A 22,550-nucleotide genomic window follows, 5' to 3' on the forward strand; every position below is an offset into this window, starting at 1 on the left:
GAATACCATGTAAACACAGGGAGAACATCGTGAAGAGAGATGTTACGAGGTTCATAATGGTCTTTTTTATTTAATTTCAGACACATGATATTATATACTTATATATATATCCTTAAGAAATAATAAAAATACCAGCACCTGTCATGAAAATATAAATGTAAGTAATCAACATACAAGTTAAACTTCTAGATTCGTTGCACTGCACCTCACAAGCACCAGCATAGACCTTTTTTTGGGGTCACATAGCTTACTGTGTGTGTGTGTTTTGCTTTTTTAAACTATATAAAATAAAACATCTCACCTTGCCCATCATTGTATAATCAATGATGATAAATGCATCACAGCTTCAGTAAGATGGACTTTAACTGATTGCTAAATAATTGAATATCTTTGCTAATTGTGCCAGAACATGTGTGTGTGTGTGTATGAAAAGAAGTATCCAAGAATATGATGTGGAATACATGTTTACAGATTAAATCAATACACAGATTTGGGAATTTGTTAGACCTCTAATTCAAACACAAATTGCAGTATTTAAGTACTGTAGTATGGATTACTTTTTCTATTGATATTTCCATATCCTACAGTCAAAAGGAAAAGTGACACATTCAAAATTTTGATCTGAAATATATACTGTACATTTATAATACTTAATGTTTACAACAAAGAAATAAAATATACACCAACTCAAAATTAGGGATGCTCAGATTGCGGTTTTTAGGGTTGATACCAACCACTGCTTTCATGGTACTGAACTGGCCAAGTCCAACAATGATTTCTAATTTTTTTTATCCCTTTCAAAATTTTTGCACTAAGCTCCTGCATAACCAAGTGCATAGAAGTCTTATGTTTTGTATTATATACAGTATCTAGTCTGTTAACTTGGGTATTTTTCATAAATACAGAGCACAGGTGTTGCCTGTTCATTTTTATAAACAAAATGAAACTCTGTAGTCTTATTGTTCAGTGACCACAAAAAAAAACCACAATAATAAAATTCCCTTAAAATACATACTTTTTAAAGTAATAAAATATGTACAGAAAATACTTATCCATAATGTGTATATATATATATATATATTCTCGCACATGGATTAACTTAATTAATCATGGGAGTTAAAAACTGCTTAATATAAAACTAGAATATCATGACAAAGTTGATTTATTTCAGTAATTCCATTCAAAAAGTGAAACTTGTATATTAGATTCATTCATTACACACAGACTGATGTATTTCAAATGTTTATTTCTTTTAATTTTGATGATTATAACTGACAACTAATGAAAGCCCCAAATTCAGTATCTCGGAAAATTAGAATATTGTGAAAAGGTTCAATATTGAAGACACCTGGTGCCACACTCTACTCAGCTAATTAACTCAAAACACCTGCAAAAGCCTTTAAATGGTCTCTCAGTCTAGTTCTGTAGGCTACACAATCATGGGGAAGACTGCTGACTTGACAGTTGTCCAAAACATGACCATTGACACCTTGCACAAGGAGGGCAAGACACAAAAGGTCATTGCTAAAGAGGTTGGCTGTTCACAGAGCTCTGTGTCCAGGCACATTAATAGAGAGGCGAAGGGAAGGACAAGATGTGGTAGAAAAAAGTGTACAAGCAATAGGGATAACCGCACCCTAGAGAGGATTGTGAAACAAAACACCTTCAAAACTTTGGGGGAGATTCACAAAGAGTGGACTGCAGCTGGAGTCAGTGCTTCAAGAACCACCACGCACAGACGTATGCAAGACATGGGTTTCAGCTGTCGCATTCCTTGTGTCAAGCCACTCTTGAACAAGAGACAGCGTCAGAAGACTCTCGCCTGGGCTAAGCAGTCCAAAGTTATGTTCTCTGATGAAAGTAAATTTTGCATTTCCGTTGGAAATCAAGGTCCCAGAGTCTGGAGGAAGAGAGTAGAGGCACAGAATCCACGTTGCTTGAGGTCCAGTGTGAAGTTTCCACAGTCAGTGATGGTTTGGGGTGCCAGGTCATCTGCTGGTGTTGGTCCATTGTGTTTTCTGAGGTCCAAGGTCAATGCAGCCGTCTACCAGGAAGTTTTAGAGCACTTCATGCTTCCTGCTGCTGACAAACTTTATGGAGATGCAGATTTCACTTTCCAACAGGACTTGGCACCTGCACATAGGCCAAACCTACCAGTACCTGGTTTAAGGACCATGGTATCCCTGTTCTTGATTGGCCAACAAACTCAACTGACCTTAACCCCATAGAAAATCTATGGGGTATTGTGAAGAGGAAGATGCAATACGCCAGACCCAAAAATTCAGAAGAGCTGAAGGCCACTATCAGAGCAACATGGGCTCTCATAACACCTGAGCAGTGCCACAGACTGATCGACTCCATGCCACGCCGCATTGCTGCAGTAATCCAGGCCAAAGGAGCCCCAACTAAATATTGAGTGCTGTACATGCTCATACTTTTCATATTCATACCTTTCAGTTGGCCAACATTTCTAAAAATTTCAAAAAAATTTTTGCATTGGTCTTAATTGATATTCTAATTTTGCGAGATACTGAATTTGGGACTTTCATTAGTTGTCAGTTATAATCATCAAAATTAAAAGAAATAAACATTTGAAATACAGTAATCCCTCGCTATATCGCGCTTTGATTTTCGCGGCTTCACTGTAACGCGGATTTTTCGCAGCTTCGCAGGTTCTGCAGACAATGGGTCTTTTTACTTCCTGTACATGCTTCCTCAGTTGGTTTGCCCAGTTGATTTAATACAAGGGACACTATTGGCGGTTGGCTGAGAGGCTAACCACTCACAGCACGCAGTTAAGTTCCTGTGTGCTGAATGGCTCAGCGACAGAGCGCTGAATTCGATTCTGCGGTGTTAACCAGGAAGTCTCGTCTCGCTCATTCAGCATCAACGTGTTTCGCTGTGTAAAGAGTTAACTTTTGTGCTCTTTTGTGTTTATCTTTGTGCATAGTCAAGCCCATGATTGTGGCTCCAAAACGATCTCCTACTGCTACTGTTACTGCTTATGGGGCCGTGCCCAAGCGCCAACGGAAGATGTTAACGATTGCGGAAAAGGTAAATGTTTTGGATATGTTGAAGGAAGGGAAAAGCTACACCGCTGTAGGACGCCATTACGGCATCAATGAGGCTACGATTCTTTTTATTTAAAAAGTATGAAAGGAATATAAGATCTACGGCCGCAGTGTCCTTTTAACCAGGGTGCAAAACGAGTTGCAAGTGGATGTAATAAGGCAGTAATCTGGATGGAATCTGCTTTAGGGATTTGGATTGAAGAAGAACAACGGCGGTGCTACACAGTCGCCTGAAGAGGCTCCTTTAGAAGGGCTGTAACGCTCTCCTTTGTTGTGCAGTAAAATTAAACTCATCATTATCAGACAAGTCATCGTGTCATTGTTGGTGAGTAACTATAATTAATTTTCTACTTACAGTACTTAGTACATGTATGTACTAAGTAAATGTACACACATTTACTGTATACAATTTTTCTTGCATTGTACGTATTTATTGCTGGTGGCCTGTCTATCGTAATGGCTATAACATATGTGATATCGGAGACACTCGATATCTTTAAAATAATATTTAGGTTTTATTGTATATAAACAGTGTGTTTACAAACATAATTTCAATGAATCTTACCTAATAACTAAGAGAATACAAAGGGTTTATGCTGTATAATTGTGCGGGGAATATTTATAAACAGTTTGGGAGAGTTTATAAGGGGTTAAAATATATAAAAATAATCATACAAACATATGGTTTCTACTTTGCGGATTTTCACCTATCGCGGGTTAATAGGTGTATTCTGGAACGCAACCCCCGCGATCGAGGCGGGATTACTGTACATCAGTCTGTGTGTAATGAGTGAATCTAATATACAAGTTTCACTTTTTGAATGGAATTACTGAAATAAATCAACTTTGTCATGATATTCTAATTTTATGACCAGCACCTGTACATGTACTTAATGGTTTTAATAATTTTTAATCATTAAACTACAGCTTTTTTGGCTGTAAAAACGTACAATTACAATATTTATACAGGTTTTATTTCATTTTTGGCATTGTACCAGCTAGACATTCCTCACTCTTGCAGTGGTCATTATAAACATGGATCATCATTTTAATTAGGCAGTACTCATTTTTAACCAAAATTTACAGTGTATGACACACACATACAAATAATAAACACAGTACAATCCTTTTAAAAAGTCACAAATCTATCAAATGTTCACTAGATGTTTATCAAAAGATACAAGACTAACAAGCTTAACAAGTTTACAAGTAAAACAGACAAATTTTGCTGTTTAGCTAACAAGCCTATTGTTTACTAAGTAGATATTTGAAATTCTTTATGTTTCCTATTTCTAATTGAAAATATGAGCTGCTACACTTAACAGAAGATCACTCACTGACAAGTAGTGTCCATTTTAATTAAAAGACAGCATATTTCAAATTACACAGGATGACTCCTTTGATTCCTTTCTCCTAGTTTATTACTCCTCTTTCTTTAATGTAAAGGTTAAAATTCCAATCTTCTCCCTCCATTAAAGTCTCCATTGCTGCTTTCAGTTCACAGCAAAAATAAATAAAGAAAGATACATGTGCTGGCTCAACTACCATAACACCTTGTGTAAAGGAGCACAACAACTAAATTACCAAAACATTCAGAAAAGCAGATGATACAAAACTCAATTTTTGTGATCTGCCAAATTACTGGTCACTGATCAAATTTTTTGTATTAAAAATCATACAACTTGGATTGGTGGCCAATCATGGCATCTCTATGTGTCAAGATTCTTGAGTGCCTTCAGAATTTCATCATTTTCTTTAGTAAAATTGGAAAAAGCAAGATTGGACAGGAGTCACTGCCGGATAATAATTATGCTACCAGACCAAACTGCTCATGGAATGCCTCATTTAAAAAACGACTTCCAAAAACAGCAGATAATCAGCCTTGTTCTTTCAAGCACACATGCAAAAACACCAAACAGGAGCTTACATTCACCATATTTAAACAGTAACTCCAGTTAATACAGTCAAATAAACTTGAGATCAATATTATTTACAACCAGTAACTACATACTGCACGATAACATGCAGTGAATACACTTGACTTGAGCATTCCTTGTTTTCATCCTCTTTTTCTGTACATTTAGCATTCATTTGCTCAGAGGTTGATGTAGTTGCTGCTTCCTGAGCAGCTCCTTTTCTCCACCCTAGCGGCCCGCTTCTTCTCTTCTTTCGTCGGCATCTTTTCGCATTAAAACTGATTGTTAGTTTTTGTGTTGCAAACACTTAGTACGTTTTCTTTAATTTTTCACTTAAACTGACACTTACGTCTTCAATCTGCCTCAAGAATGATTAGTGAAGGTGGTAGGGAATGAGAACGCTGCCCATACGCATGCACCGTACGGCCGCCTGCTGCGCGCAGCCGAGAGTTGATTCTACAATATAATGAAATAAAAATCACCACCCCGATAGCGGATAGTAGACGTCACATAGTATATGTGTACCAAATTTCAAGTAAATAGGTAAAACGGTTTGCGAACTACAGGTGATTTAAAATCCTGGACAGACAAACGAACAGCCACTGTAGCGCATTATATAAGAAGATAATAAGCTGACATTAGGCGCAATATCAGAGAGTATAAAAGACTGCACTCATCTACCAGAATAGAGTAATCAACTTCAGCTTCCTTTATCTATACTAATAAAAGGCAAAGCCCTCACTGACTGACTCACTCACTTATCACTAATTCTCCAACTTCCCGTGTGGGTGGAAGGCTGAAATTTGGCAGGCTCATTCCTAACAGCTTCCTTACAAAAGTTGGGCAGGTTTCATTTCGAAATTCTACATGTAATGGTCATAACTGGAAGCTATTTTTCTCCATATACTGTAATGGAGTTGAGCTCGATGGCCGTGGGGGGAGGAGTTTCGTGTGACATCATCACGCCTCCCATGTAATCACGTGAACTGACTGTCAACGCAGTACGTAGAAAACAAGGAAGAGCTCCAAAAAGCGCTGAAGAAAACATGCATTATTTGAGAAAGCAGCGAAACAATAAGAAGTGAGCGAGTGACATATACAACCATATTCATGAGTGCTGCTACTTCGGAAACAAAGAACGGTGTAAACCTAAAGTTTAAATTAAGTTCATAGACAGGCTGCTGCTGGCATTTGTCATGCCCACGGCTAATGCGGGATAAAAGTTTAATGAGAGGACGCAGGATATAAACGAGAGTTTTGATCACTTTGTAACTAAGTTAAAATTGCAGGTGAAGGGCTGTGCTTATGCAAATTCTGAGAAGAGACTGTGTTTGTGGGGGGATGGACAGTTTAGGCGGATGGGGGAGTCATGTCATCATCTTCTCTCCCATTCACCTCATTTCGCTCTGAGCTGAGCTCCGCAGCTAATGCAGTCTTGCGGAACCAACTTTTCATTTCAAAAGACTACCCGACGGAAGCCTTGATAAAAGCGTGGTTTTATGTAAACTGTGGAAAAAGGAGTTTGCATAACACCGAGGCACTTCAACCTTACGGTACCATCTAAATGCAAAACACGTTACAGCGAACACAGAAACTGTGTATGCTGTTAGCACTAGCAGTACGAGTTTGAGTACCAACAAAAGGTGTCGGCAGCCCAAAACTGATGAAATAACTGGCTTCAGGACCAAAATTAGTAAGTCAACATCGGTCAAACTTACAAATTCTCTCGAAAAATGGATTGCTTTGGACTGTAGACCACTAACAGTGGTGAAAGACAGGGGGTTAGAAAATGTGCTACAGTTACCGTCAGGTGATCCAGTTTTTCAACTGCCGTGCCGAGAGACTATTTCAAGTAAAATTCAACAGCTTCATGACACTGAAAAGCAAGCAAAATTAGATGCATTACAGAAAGCGGACTTTGTGGCTCTTATTGGGGATCATTGGACTTCCGTGACTGTTAGTAATTTTAATTACATATAATTACAAAATGTTCAATGATCACACTGTTTTAGCTTAATGTACAAAATAATTTTGGCTAAGGTTACTCAGAGTTTAAAGGTGAAGCTGGTCAAATTAACTTTTATGTTTCTGCCTAATTTTTTTTAAGATGAAAAACTGCACTTTATGTTAACATTTTTCTTATTATTTAAAGACAATACCATTCTGAACATGTACTTAAAGTACTTACAATACCACTTTATTTTTAAGTCTGCCCAATTTTAGCCACAGATTCTTATTTGAAGTGAAATGCAGTTTAAATGCATTTTTTTTTCAGAAATTAAAAGAGCTTGAGTTTACAATATTCATGTCCATTTCTATTATTTGATTCTGTCGCCCACTAAAACCCTTTTAAAATTAAAAAAAACATTTGAGCTTTGGGGCAAATTTACGTGTGCGATTACATGCGATGAATCAAGATTAATTAATTACAAAGCCTCTAATTAATTAGATTAATTTTTTTAATCGAGTCCCACCCCTAATATATATATGTGGATATGTATATATATATATATATATACTGCTCACAAAAATTAAAGGAACACTTTAAAGAAACACATTAGATATATCAGATCTCAATATGAAGTTGGATATCTATACAAATAACGACAGGGCAATGTCTTAGGAACAAAAGGATGCCAAGTCTTTTAATGGAAATAAAAGTTTTCTGCCTACAGAGGGCTCAATTGTGTAGACACCCTAAAATCAGAGTGAAATGAAGATGTGGCAGGCTAGTCCATTTTTTCAAAAACTTAATTTCTGCTACTCAAAATGCTTTTCAGTATCTTGTGTGGCCCCACGAGCTTGTATGCATGCTTGACAACGTCGGGCATGCTCCTAATGAGACAACGGATGGTGTCTTGTGGCATTGCCTCCCAGATCTGTATGAGGGCATCCCTGAGCTGTTGTACAGTCTGAGGAGCAACCTGGCGCCTAATGGACCGAAACATAATGTCCCACAGATGTTCTATTGGGTTTAAGTCAGGGGATCGTGAAGGCCATTCAATTGTTTCAATTCCTTCATCCTCCAGGTACTGCCTGCATACTCTTGCCACATGAGGCCGGGCATTGTCATGCATTAGGAGGAAACCAGGACCTACTGCACCAGCGTAGGGTCTGACAATGGGTCCAAGGATTTCATCCTGATACCTAATGGCAGTCAAGATGCCGTTGTCTAGCCTGTAGAGGTCTGTGAGTCGCTCCATGGATATGCCTCCAAGATCATCACTGACCCACCACCAAACCAGTCATGCTAAACGATGTTACAGGCAGCATAATATTCTCCACGGCTTCTCCCGACCCTTTCACGCCTTTCACATATACTCAGGGTGAACCTGCTCTCATCTGTGAAAAGCACAGGATGCCAGTGGTGGACCTGCCAATTTGGTATTCTATGGCAAATGCCAATTGAGCTCCCGGTGCTGTGCAGTGAGCACAGGGCAGTAGACATTTGGGCCCTCAGGCAACCCTCATGAAGTCTGTTTCTGATTGTTTGGTCAGAGACATTCACAACAGTGGCCTGCTGGAGGTCATTTTGTAGGGCTCTGGCAGTGCTCATCCTGTTCCTCCTGCCCAAAGGAGCAGATACTGGTCCTGCTGATGGGTTATGGACCTTCTATGGCCCTCTCCAGCTCTCCTAGAGTAACTGCTTGTCTCCTAGAATCTCCTCCATGCCCTTGAGACTGTGCAGGGAGACACAGCAAACCTTCTGGCAATGACACGTATTGATGTGCCATCCTGGAGAAGTTGGACTACCTGTGCAACCTCTGTAGGGTCCAGGTATCGCCTCATGCTACCAGTAGTGACACTGACTGTAGCCAAATGCAAAACTAGTGAAGAAACAGTCAGAAAAGATGAGGAGGGAAAATGTCAGTGGCCTCCACCTGTTAAACCATTCCTGTTTTGGGGTCATCTCATTGTTGCCCCTCTAGTGCATCTGTTGTTAATTTCATTAACACCACAGCAGCTGAAACTGATTAACAACCCCTCTGCTACTTAACTGACCAGATTAATATCCCATAAGTTTCATTGACTTTATGCTATACTCTGATTAAAAGTGTTCCTTTAATTCTTTTGAGCAGTATATATATATATATATATATATATATATACACACACACACACATATACATATATATATATATATATATATATATATATATATATATATATATATATATGACAGCAACACTCATGACAATGTCAATCATGTTACGCTATTTTAAAATGTTTCCTTTTCTTTTTCATAACTTCTTTAACACACTACTTCTCCGATGCGAAGCGCGGGTATTTTGCTAGTGCTAAATAAATCAAATAGAAATTTATCAGTAAATAGATCAATATAAAACTGTGAATGCCAGTATTTACCAATCTGCTGAAGGTGTGTTACCAGTCTGTAGTAGCCAGTTTTACATTATGATCTCCTGGGGAAGCAACTTCAGTACAAATGACACAAAATGCTTGAAGAAACCCGTTAGGAAAGCCTGTTTCATAACATTGCTAACCTTGGACACACTGGAACAGGTTGTGTAAAAAAAAACAAAAAAAAAAAACAAACAAACAATGGAGACAAAATGGGATGTCATTATGCCCTCTATCTCCTCTTAAGGCACACCCTTGGAGCACTTATATCCACTGGCTCATTCCTCCACAGTGTGCCAAGAAGGGTCTCTGTGGATCTTTTATGCTCACTGCTATCAAACAATTCAATGCATCCTCCCAATATTCTAGACTAAACAATTCCACTCATTAATTGTATATTTCTGAACACTATACATTTATTATTTATCTATCGCTTAACTGCATTATTTGTTCTGTGAGTCATGTTATTTGTTTTATAAGTTTCTGCTGCTGTCTGAATCTACATTATCCTTTGGGATTAATAACGCTTACCGAATCTAATCAAATCATTTTGTAGGCTACTACAGTTGGCCAGTTTCTCTTAGAACATTTTGAGACCAATGCTTTATTGATGCATTAAAGGTTTTTAACTATAACATGTTTATTTGTTTTGGGTGCTGTGCTAGCACTCCAAACATTTAGGGGTTACAGGTCTTAGTACATGCAACTACATAAGATGGTTTAAAGCACTTCCTAGATGGCCACTCATTAAATACTCAGTCTCAAAATTGTAAAACAAAAAAATACTTTTATTAAAATAAATACATTTTATTTTCATTTAGCAGCTAATTAAGCTGGGAGCTTCCTTGTTATGCTAGTATGCACATCATTTTGATTTTATTCCACTAAATGTAATCAAACACACAAACAAAAAGTGCAGTTAAGGGATATAGTGTAACACGTTATCCAGTGTCATGCAGGACACAAGGAACTATCAGTTAGGAAGTTTAACACGTTCACTGAACACTTGTGTGCTATTTCATACACCAATTATCAAATCAGTTGTTGTGGGATATACTGATACAAGAATGATTTGTCTCCTTTTGTAGTACATTATGAATGACATTTTGGCTGTAACATAATTTATATTGTGACAAAAATAGTTCGTCTCCCTTTAGACAATTTCAATGTTTAAGCATTCTGGTGTTTCATTGCTCATAAATTAGGGATTCACAGATCCCTGTTCTGGACCCATTTTGGGCATCTATGAGAAGGCTAATTAAAAAGAAAGTAAACTGTAAAATAAATAGGTACCATATTAGAAACTGTGTGTACCACAGACTAAGAAATATATGCACATAATAAACCCATGCAATGCCAACAATGTGTGTGAAGAAAGGTAATGATCTGTTAATATGCCAAATAAAACTTTCATTTGCCAATTTGAAAACTCATGAAGGTACATATACATCTCTTCTCACTAAAGTGGGTAGCGGTGGGGAGGGCTTCATTAAAAAAAGAAAAAAAACAACAAACAAGAAAACTGTGGTATTGGCTTAAAAGTAGGTGTCACATAATTAAATGTCAGTTTGATAATAATATCTCTCATAATTAATAAAGTATATCTAATGTGCTGAAGGTGCTTAAAAAAATAAGATAAACTTAAAGCTAAGAGTATCATTAGAAGCATTCACTTAAAGGTGGCACATATGAGGGTCAGGGCAGCAGTCTGACATTCAAACTTCAGCATATAAGCTGACAGCTTTAACCCACAGATAAGCTTCATTGACAGATGAGCTTATCTTGGCACAAATATGTTGTTCAATTGAAAAACCAGAATAAAGTCTACATAATACCAGAAGCAACAACGTTGTTCAGAAACCAGACATCAACAATTATATTTCAGCTAAACTAAACAACAACTGAAACAATTAAAACGACAGCGTGCCACTGATCTCTCAAGATGAAACTGCCACCAACAGGGCATCTAATTCATATTTCCCAACTGTCTGTCAGTAACATACTTAAATATGTCTGACTGAAACAAAACAAAAAAGACTATCTTTAAATAGACTAGCATGATTATATCTCCTCTGTTATTTAGTCAACATAACACTAAGAAAAAGCAGGTGTAAGAATAACACAGTGCTCAAAACAAATGATGGAGAAGTATCTCTTGCAAACTCAAAAATGACACAAACTGCTCATAATGAAAAGCGTGGCACATTCATATTCATGTATAGTGCGTGTATAAAAATGTCAAACATTAGAAGATGAATAAAACATTTATTGGCTTACCAGAAATCTAATTAGTATCAATCATAAAATAAACGGTATACCTACCTGAATTTAACTGTAAGTTCCACCTACAAAAATATTGGAAGATATATGCCATAAAGATAACCTATTCTCTAATCTTGCAAGAAATGGCTGCCTTGCCAAATTCTAAGGATAAGCCGCAATATCTCTCAGGATGATGGGAGTTTAAAAATAATTTTTTATAGACAGAATAGTCAAAAATCATGACTTTTTGACCAAGTTTGGCCACATTATATCAAGAGAAAAACTAGTATTACATATTGCAAAAGTCACACCAACTAATAACCAGTTTGTAGGCAATTTCACAGTGTAAGGATGCTTTGTTGGATCAGGACTTGAACCTCAACCACTTTACATCTTTAACAAAACTATTGTATAAAATATCCATAAGTCTCAGTATCCTGCTAGAGGACATCAGATCATTTGTGCGTGGTCTTAAGATTAAGCAGTTTGGGGTCTTGCATCAAAAATCATCCAAAAATGAAGTCAGAGGTGTCAAAGAAAAAAATATGTAAGCTTTAGCAGGGCCAGAAACACATTTTTATGCACAGAGAACAAGTCAGTATCACTGAACTAAAGTAATCTTGCAATGAACTGGCCACAGATCATCCACAGTGCTTCCACAGGCTGACATACAACAATAATAAATACCTGGTTACAGCTACTGTATGCCTTCTAAAGATTGTGGAGTCAAAACAGGCAACTGTTTTTTCATGTAGGACACTAGGCATAAAATAACTGTAATGCACACATTAAATACCAGCATTACACATGATCTGCCCACTTTCCTGTTGGTATAATATTAACTTTGACAAATTTCATGTGAATAATGCGCAATATTGTAGAAACATCATAGGCAACAATATATACAAAGCTGAATTACAGTAATAGCATAAGAGAGAACAGTCATAGCCCATTTATGGAAAGGTTGTGGAAAATGCTGGGGTTAAATGTTTGTTTAGGGAAAACTGCTTCCTTCATTATTAGACCTGAACTATACTATGTCAATGCTGAATCATGTGTATGCAAACTATAAACTGATTCTGTATGTTTTTATCTGGTGAGGTTGCCACAAAAATAGTTTGTCATCCAATACATTTCTACGCTGTATTAAGCATTAGATTTCCAAAGTAACACGTATCACTTAAAATAAATTCCAATACAACTTACCACTTATATTGAGATCATAATCTCCTGCTGTAATCACATTGGCTACAAGACCTTCTGCGGGTTGGCACAATAAGACAACTTCATTAAGCACTTTTCGAATGGCAGCAGGCTGAGGTGCTTGTGTAACAATATTTGTGACACTAATCTTCAAATTTTTGATGACCTGGACCTGATTGTTGGGATCCCTCATGTGGCCTAAAGAAAGGAATAATAAAAAAAAAAATAAGCAAAAGCAGAACTTCATTTTTTACCCAAAGTAAAACATATGCAATGTTTTAGCAACATATAAACTCAATCTGGAAACTCTCTATGACTGCTGACATGTACCATGTGAAGTGAAGTACCATGTGAAGTATTATGTAAATTCCATCCACCTACAGATTTTGTTAACCTGCATATTCCAATTCAGGGTAGTAGCCAGTAAATTGTTCTACACTGGGGTCTCCTGGGGAAGCAACTTGAACTCAAACGATGAGCAATGCCTGTGCAAACGTATCAGGAAAGCTTGCTCCATCACATGGCTAGTCCTAAGAAAACAGGACTCTTGACCAATGATGGCTGGCAAGTCTTCAATTTAACAGTGTAGTATTTTCCATGAAAACAGGATTTTACTTATTTTTCTTATTTTTTCTAGGCCATCACTATAAACACCACAGGGTAAGTAACAGATAAAAGAAAACAGTATTTCTTTTAAGATTTTTCTAGAGGTCATCACTTCCTCTTTCTGCGATACATTTACAAAAAACAGCACACATCTGTAAAATAATTTCTCATCATTTATGAAATGAAATCTCAAAGTAAAGCTGTAGGAGTGTGGCACAAACGGCTTTGTCTCCTTAAAATGCCACCTTGAATACTCTGTCCACTCTAAGTTCTCCCAATACCTCTCAGGGCTTTCTTAGAAGAGTCCACTTCCCTCCACTTACTAAAGATAAAATTTTAAAATGTTTCGAAAATCTAAATTTACTGCAAAGGGTGGAGACAGAACAGAGGCTGACACAGAACAGGGGTTTATAGGTGCGACAAACTGGAATTCTACTCAGGACTCCTTCCTGCTGAGCCTCTTCTCACCAGTATAGTAACAGTCTTCAGAAGACCCTGAACAGAAAAAGCATGTGCAGAACAGGAATCACTCAAGCTTTTAATGAAATTAACATAATAGTCTCAATTCCAATTCAGGGTCATCAGGGATTTAAATTAAAATATATATGAACATTTTAATTTGAAATCACAAGACGAAAGGGGGCACTAAAATATATGCATCTAAGTGAAAACTTTTGTTATTTTTGCCTGAAGATTCAGAGTAGGTTTGTCTGACTCTTTCTATCAATATGCACAGTACAGTAAATAAGAGAGGTTGGGAGCATGCTCCGATAGCGTGTTGCCATACCCACCACATGACGAACCACCTGGACCAGAAAACCGAGTGCAGTGAGTGACACCTCAGCATCACACTGGAACAGTGTACAATTTTTTCTGTGGCTGGAGTGCTAATCCTGCCACCAACCCTGAAGTCTTCCCTGCAAGTTGGAGGACATGCTTGCAGGGCTGGATGCAGATGAACGCTGTACCCAGGATGAAGAAACTTTAGGTTAAGGGCCTTGCTCAGCAGCTCAACAGAGCAGTGTCGTACAGTAATTGGCTTGCTAAAAAACAAGCATTTTCAAAAATAACAGTGAAGTTTAAATGACAACATGTAGGAGAAACTAACAACTCACCATCACAGTTCTTATCAGACTTTTTCTTCTACACATGCACTGTCACAGTCACTAAAAATGGTTACTCAATATGTCAGATGAACTTTGACCTACTTCTGTGGCATTCAAGTCAAAAACATAGAAAGATTTTGAGTACTAGACAAGTTAAATGCAGATTGTAAACTATGTCATACAATGATTAAATATTAAAAAAAGGCACAAAGTACACAGCTTTACTCTGAATTAAAGCAGAAAACCTCCATCTGCACTTCACATGTCATTTGGCAGCAGAACTTTCCTACTCTCTCCAAAACAACTCCACTGCCGATACCTACATCAGCATTTTGTATCCCTCTCACACACTTTATATAAAACTCGCACTTTCCAACTGCCGACTACATTACACACCACAATATATTTTATGCAAGCACTTTTGACTGACTCAGGAGATCCCTGGTTCAGCCACAGAGTTTCATCAGAAACCAACTATGCCTCACCTGTTGTTCTGACTACCCACTATATTTCCTCATACAATAGCATCACTGAAGACACCATTCAATCATTCACATCCAACTTTCTCAGTGCCCATCTCACCATCCCTCACTGGCACCCTGTCAAGCCAACTACAGATCTACAAATTCTTAATGTAGCTTCTCTTCTTTCACCAGATGGTTTCCTACATTGTGCTGAAAACAAAAAATCATTGTCTGTTCCCTTCCCAAGTAACAAATCGATCTGTAATTTACTAACTTTGAATAAATCCCTTTTTCGCTTTCCTAGCACCTGTCTTAGTCTCCTTTATTACCTGCTCCATAAGCCTGATTGTTTGATATGATCCACACTCCAGCAATTAGCATACTTAATTCAGCCTTCAGAAATCCTCCCTTCACACACAATTGTGTTACACAGGTGTGTCAACCATTTTACTCCAGGATCTTTCACTACCATTAAAATATCCAACACCACTCCAAATGGCCCTGCTGCTTATCTGTTTCAGTGCTTTTGCTACTTTCTCTTTTGAAAACCTATAGCTCCATCCTACTTTCTCAAAATGAACATCATTACCCAATTTGACAAAAGGAAAAGGAAGAAAGAATTGATTAATAACTGTTTAACGTGTCGGAGCTCTTAAAAGTGACTTTGTCTTGACTCTTACAATAGATAGAAAAAGGCAATGTGCTTGGCTCCACTTTATTTTTAGATTACACGGCACGGCAGCAGTAGCAAACCAGCAGCTGATCGAGCAAAGAGGAGGTTAAAAAAAAAAAAACAAAAAAAACGATTTGTTTCCCATTGTATCACCGTTTAAGAGGGGATTTCAGTGGAGCAACCGTGTCTCCTTGGGTTGCGTTCAGCCCCCCTCTTCACAATGTGAGCAGCAGAGACACAAAGTGGCTGGTGCATAGTGCAGGCAAGGGGGGTTGGCGAGTGAAGAGAGCAGGGGGTAAACCCCCTAGTATATTACATATATATATATATACATATATACACACACACACTATATTATATATATATATATATATATATATATATATACACACATATATACACACAGTGGAACCTTGGTTCACAAACGTCTCTGAACACGTACAAATAGGGTTACGACCAAAAAGTTCGCCAAACTTTTGCATCTGTTCACGACCACACACTCGGTATAGGAACAAGCCAGTTTCCCTTTCGGTTTGTGCGCACTGATGATTTCCGCAAGTGTTCAGTCTCTCCCTGTGCATTCCGAGTGTAGCGCGAGAGAGAGAGAGAGACACGCACATGCAGACGACAGAGACAGGGACAGACGCACGCACGTGAGAGAGAGAGGGCTAGCCCGAGAAGGCAGTTAAAGAATGCACCGGGCTTGTTTTTAAAGAGACAGATTCCAGCATTGTTTTAAACCTTGTATTTAATGAATACTTTTTTCTATTGGATTTTAACCTCCACTTCACTTCTGTTTACAGTGATCGGTTTGTAGCGCGCATTGTTGCAATGTTACTTTTCTTGGTGGTTTATTAAATTATGGATTTTTCAAATGTTTATTTTTTTCCCTGTGCTTAAAACTCATTAAAAAAAAAGTGTTTTGAGCGAGCAGCTTGTGGCGCTATAGCGCGAACTCTTGCAGTGTTAGTTTTCTCTGTTGTTCAAGGTTTTCTCAGTGTTATTCAATGTTTTTACATTTAGTTTACTATTACATTACTATTGTTTACATACAGTTCGTACAGTCTGGAACGGATTATTTGTATTTATATACAATCCTATGGGGGAAATTACTTCAGGTCAAAAATCGGGTTACGACCAGTTTTAGAACCAATTACAGTCATAACCTGAGGTTACACTGTATACACACATATATACTTGTGTATACACCAATACAGACAGACACAGGAAGTCCCGAATCACACACATTTATTTTATAAAGTTCCACACACAACACAGTGCTCCTGCACCAAACACCCTTTCAAAGTCCAGGCCTCTTTCTGGTCCTTCTTCCACCGCCTCTTCTTCCTCCCGACTCCGGCTATTGACTGGAGGAAGGTGGCCTCTTTTATATCCACCCGGATGTGCTCCAGGTGCACTCCGACGATCTTCCTGTGGCACTTCCGCATGAGCACTCGGAAGCACTCCGGGTGTCCCTGGTATTGCTTTCGGGTGTGGCGGAAGTGCTGATATCCAGGGGTCCTTGATCCTCTGGGCATGACGGCTATGTGCTTCTTGGTTGGGACTGGCTCCCTCATGTATGCTACAGCAGGGGGCACAAGAGGGCCTATTACGCTACTTAACTCCATGAATGTTGAGCTGCATCCTAAAATTTTATGACCTCAGTAAACATCACTGCAGATGATTTCAAAGAAATCTCTACTATGTGGTCTCTGCCAAGCATAGGGAATTCACCTTTATTGTATTCACGGTCTCTCATCGTCTCCGATTAAAAATGAACATGGCGATTGTAGAGGCTACTGAAATAACAGGGCCATCACCCATCATATCAGTTGTCATTTTCAATATCAGGTGATAAAAGAAATTTTATTCGTATAAAACCACTCAGTGGAAAGACAAATAATTTACATTTGTGTTTTGTCGACTTATCAGAAGTATTGTTTCAATTTTTCACGTAACAGCAATGGAAACGCAGTCACAGAATGAACATGCTACATTTAGAAAACTACCTATTCCCACATGAAAAATTATGCATTAAAAATCCCAATTATTATGCCATGCAAACCCTTGTTCCGATTAGAGAAATTGGGCCTCTGAAGAATCTGGTTAAAAAAAAAGAACAATCCTATTATGTGGCCATGTAAACTCATAACTGGGTTACTGTTAAGGATTTTGTAGTCAACACATGTCTGTTGCACTCTGTCAACCTTTTCATGTATTTGCTTGGCACACATTTTCAGCAGGCACAGGTAGAACCGTCCACAAAATCTCCAGAGGCAACTGTTCAAGCAATTCCTTTTCCAGGCTAAAATAATTGGTCTCAATATTTCAAAAATCACTAAATGCATGTTGATAAGCTGAATGTACATTGCTAAACTCAGCAACACAATCTCAACAGAACAGAAAAATACATTAAGAGTAATTTGTGTTAAGTACAGTAATCTGATTACTTTTTCAATTAATGAATAAACTTTGCATATCTTATTGAAGTAAAAGTACCTGCAATATTATTATTTCAGCAGCACTGGGCATAAGCCAAGAAATAGGCTTACTAGTCCTGTGAAGGGCTCAATCACACAGACAAGCAGAAAAGAGTTTGAAGCTTGCAATCCAGTAACAGAAATCTGTTAATAAAGCATCAGTTTGACTAAACATATTTAAAAAACACAAAATTATCACAGATGTCATGCTTATTTAAAAAGTCACAGCAACTGGTGATGACATTTTTTGCAGTTTAATGATGTCAGAGAGTTTTGTCAAAAGAGAACTCCAGCAAATTTCTTGTTCATGTAAACGCATATTAAGAAACTGGGTTATTTGCCTTAATGCAACTATGTGTGTGTATGCACTGCTTTACTTGTGTGGGCTCTTTGAAATTTCTAACCTACTTTGAACTGGAAACTTTCTTGCTTTATAGAGCACCTTGTAATGGTGCCCTTTATGAATTATTCTATTTAAAAAACATTTTAATTCAAATTTGACAAAAATCAGATTTTTAGCATCTTGGTAGAAAAAATGTTTTATGATAAATTCTTGTATAAAAAGTCTAACTTCATAACTGTTAAAAAAAAAACAGATGTGTAATGTACAACTGTTCTATTTTAATATCTTCTATGCAAAGAGCATACATTTAATGTACTGTAAATAGGAGCACTCCAGCTGAAGAAACAGCGTAATAGGCATTGCAAATTACATGAATGTGCAAATTAACTTCTTTTGAACAAAAAAAATGAGAGCAGACAAGTATAGTTAGTGGTTGGGTAGATGTTTTATAACGTATTTAGTTCATAATACTGTATATACAAGTTGACAAAAGTAACTATTAAAGCCATTCTTTGCTTTAGTATCTAAAAAATGTACTTTTATCCACAAAAGAGTCTAAACTTTTTAACCTGCATTCTATGGGAACAGAGCATTCAGCTCTAAGGCACCCAGACTTTGGAATGACCTCCCTAAATTAATTCAATCAGCTGACTTGATTCATTCTTTTAAGAAAACAACTTAAAACTCGTGTTCAGGAAGGCTTTTAACTTACCCGAACATTTGAATCTTTGTTCAGTTTACCTCTCTGTCCAGATGCTCAGTATAATTTGTGTGTGTATGTTGTACCACAAATTATTTAATTTGTTCAGGGTTTTCATCTAGTATTGAATTTAGCGTTTTACTCTGGATTATTGTCTTTTATTCTACTTAAGGATTTGTATCTAATGTTATACATAGCTTGTTGAGACTCTGTAAAGCACCTTGAGCATGGGAAAGGTGCGATATAAATAAAATGTATTATTATTATTATTATTAATAATAAGCTTGAGAAAAAATGTTGACATAAAAAGTTAAATTACAGGGTAATTCCACGTCAAATCATCACACTTTTGGACAGGAACACAATGAGTTAGCTTTAGTTTAAAAAAAAAAAAAAAAAAAATTACCAATTTAAAAATATTTTTGCTGCTCAATTTTTATTATTATAATCATTCATTACATAGAATTCTTTAATTTTAGAGATAGCATAGTATTTAGGCAAAATAACACTGGAAAAGAACTTTAAAACAATATAGGAACCATTTCTGTGCAATTTAGGGAGATCCAGCCAGTCCAAGTCATAATTACCAACCCAACCACCCCAATAAGTTAAAACTTTAGTAGCTTAAATATCCCTTAATTTTGATTCAAGACACGTGCAATTTCAGTTCCATGGGATACTCATATGACCAAATCAGCATGCCAAGTTTAATTAAAATCTGTGATGATGGGGTTGAAAAGTGTGATGATTTAACGTGCAATTAGCCCCACAAACATCTCCCTAGATGCATTATTCTTGTGGTGCAACTTCTTGATAGCATAAGGTTTGGCTGGAAGGCATCACAGACTCAGCCTGCCCATGCTTTTCATAGCAGCTTAACATGTCTGTCCCAATGCCTATATTGCCAACTTGGAACACAGAAAAATAACCTGATGCAAGAAACCAGTGGACAACAGTAACAGATACTAAATTATTGTAAAAAGATCTACATCTATATTGTACATAGAGCACAGGCAGGCAGGCAGATTGATAGATCAATCTTTATTTGTCCACCAGGGAAATTTGGCATAAACAGCATTTTCAAATAATGTGGGAAGATAAAAACTAATAGGACCGACTCAATCATTAATTAAATTAATCATTAATTTAATTAACTAATTAAATTGGTGCCAACACTGGTTACCAGTTAATAGCCTCTCACCTTTACTAAGTAGGAATAACTGGTTTCATTTACTAACTTACTTTGTGTACAGTAGTTTTATGAATAGGAAGATACACCGTTAAGAATAAACAAATGCAACATCACAAAACACTTTAAAAGAAGAGAGGCATGAAACAATTGTTCACAAACGTTTGGTAACTGAAGCACAGATAAGATAAGTGGCTTGCTCAGTGATCACATGGTAAGTGACAAATCACCAGATAAACGACAAATGATTACTCTGTTCATGTGAAGGCTTACAACATAACTAATAAGGTTTGCAGCAATGTTTTCTAATTTGCCAACAGTACAGCTTTCAAAAATGGAGGCGGTCATTCAAAGAATGCTTCCAAAAAAAGCAAGCAGGGGGTATCCATCTAATTGTACCAGTTCCTACAGCTGTATGTCAAGAAATGATAGCCTTTTCTCTAGACAGCAACAACAACAAAAAAAAGCTAAATTCAAATGTTTATTTGAAACCATTCAGCCAGATAAGGAGGCTGTTTCTTTTTTCATTATCAAAAGTTAGCAGTGCTGAGAACTGAAAGTCAGATAGAACAGAAAGTCCCATAACTTTCACTTTCTTGTTATAAACCCATTTGATTATTCGCTTTCAAAAGGCAAGGTGAACATTTTTTATGTTGTCATGTCAAATAATAATAGATAAGGAATTAATTGATTTACAAGTAAAATAGGTTAGTAAATTATTATAAATATGACTGGGGTTCACTTTTGGCCCCCCCAAAAGAACACTGTTTAACTGAAGAACTTTTGCAAACTAGAGCTGCAAAATCCTAGTTCATGTAGAAAAGCATAGCAAAGAAAAATCAATGCGGCTGTGGTACAGCTATGTAAATGGCATGTGCCATGACCAAAATTATTTAAGAAGGGTATTCATTGTTTCTCCTTTAACAGTTAATGGAAAACACCATTAGAAACTTCACATGAAAAAACGTAGGGGAAATCCAGCAGTATACACTAGGGTGACAAGCTGGTAAATGTATTTTCTAATACTGTACATATTAACGTTTTAATGCTGAGCACCTACCAGACACTAAAACTTTGACTGTACTGTGCTGTATTTGAAGACAAGACCCTATGAATAATGTGATGCATGCAGTGAAAAAAGTTTGGTAAAGAGCACTTTACACCTTTGAAAATATCAGTGTTTACAAATGTGTGCAAGTTCAGGTGCTACATCCGGCAGACTCCCTGCCCTATACTTAGATCATATTCACCAATTCTAGAGTCCTCACTCATTAACTCACAAAAAAAAAATCTTTTGTAGAGGCCATCATATCTGAACATCTGACTCAAGATATAAATTCTCCATTTGCATCTCTGCTGAGGTCTCAAAAACTGGCGACGACAGAGAAGACCTCTTCCAGGCCTACCTTACAAAAGATCAGATTAACACTACTAGCTGGACAATCCTAGCCCCACAAAGTCATCACTTCATCTTTAAAATGGTACAGACAAAAAGATGGCAAAGGAAAGAGGAGAATCCAAATTTGCAGAGGCAGCTACAAGATGGAACCACCTGCCCCTACTGTCCCTAAATGTAATGATCAAAGATTTGACTATTTAGACATTCAAAGAGTACACAGAAAACCTTGATGGACAACATTATCATTTCAAATTAGTAACAAAAACAGCTATCGTTATCCATATTTGTTATGCAGACAGTCTATGAGAAAACATACTTTTATTTTTAGCAGACATGGGCGACTCATCCACCCATTTTCTTAACCCGCTTATCCAGAACAGGGTTACGAGACAGATGGAGCAAATTCCAGCAACCACAGGGTGCACAACTGGACAGGACAGCAGTCCATCACCGGGTGGACATACAGTACACACAAGGGCAAATTTAGCAATGCCAATTCATGTTTAGGTGAATCATATTCAGAGAAATACAGATTTATTTTGTCATACGCGTATAATGTTTCACCCTTTTTATCTTTTTTTTTTTGATTCGTGGTTAAAGAAATGTAATGTTTCCAACACTACTTTCACTTAACTAAATTATCTTTTTAAATAAATATGTCTGGGCTCTTCTAGAATCACTCAGTCTCATTAAGGAAGACAGGCTGCTAGATAATCAATTGTCACTTTTTATGGTAACCAACCATAACACTAATCTTTGTTGAATTTCACCTGACGCTG

The 22,550-nt window shown here is 37.2% G+C and overlaps 1 protein-coding gene across 2 annotated transcripts in view; it reads right to left on the reverse strand.

The window, feature by feature from the left end:
- The window catches only part of trappc8 (trafficking protein particle complex subunit 8), a 122,373-nt gene that overhangs the window by 92,903 nt on the left and 6,920 nt on the right, over window positions 1-22,550 (reverse strand). For both annotated transcript variants that reach the window (XM_039754426.1, XM_039754427.1), the window contains exon 2: window positions 12,815-13,009. In XM_039754426.1, the coding sequence (XP_039610360.1) occupies window positions 12,815-13,009 (195 nt within the window). The remainder of the gene's footprint in view (window positions 1-12,814; window positions 13,010-22,550) is intronic.

This window comes from Polypterus senegalus, chromosome 5 (assembly GCF_016835505.1).
Source record: "Polypterus senegalus isolate Bchr_013 chromosome 5, ASM1683550v1, whole genome shotgun sequence".
Taxonomy (NCBI): domain Eukaryota; kingdom Metazoa; phylum Chordata; class Cladistia; order Polypteriformes; family Polypteridae; genus Polypterus; species Polypterus senegalus.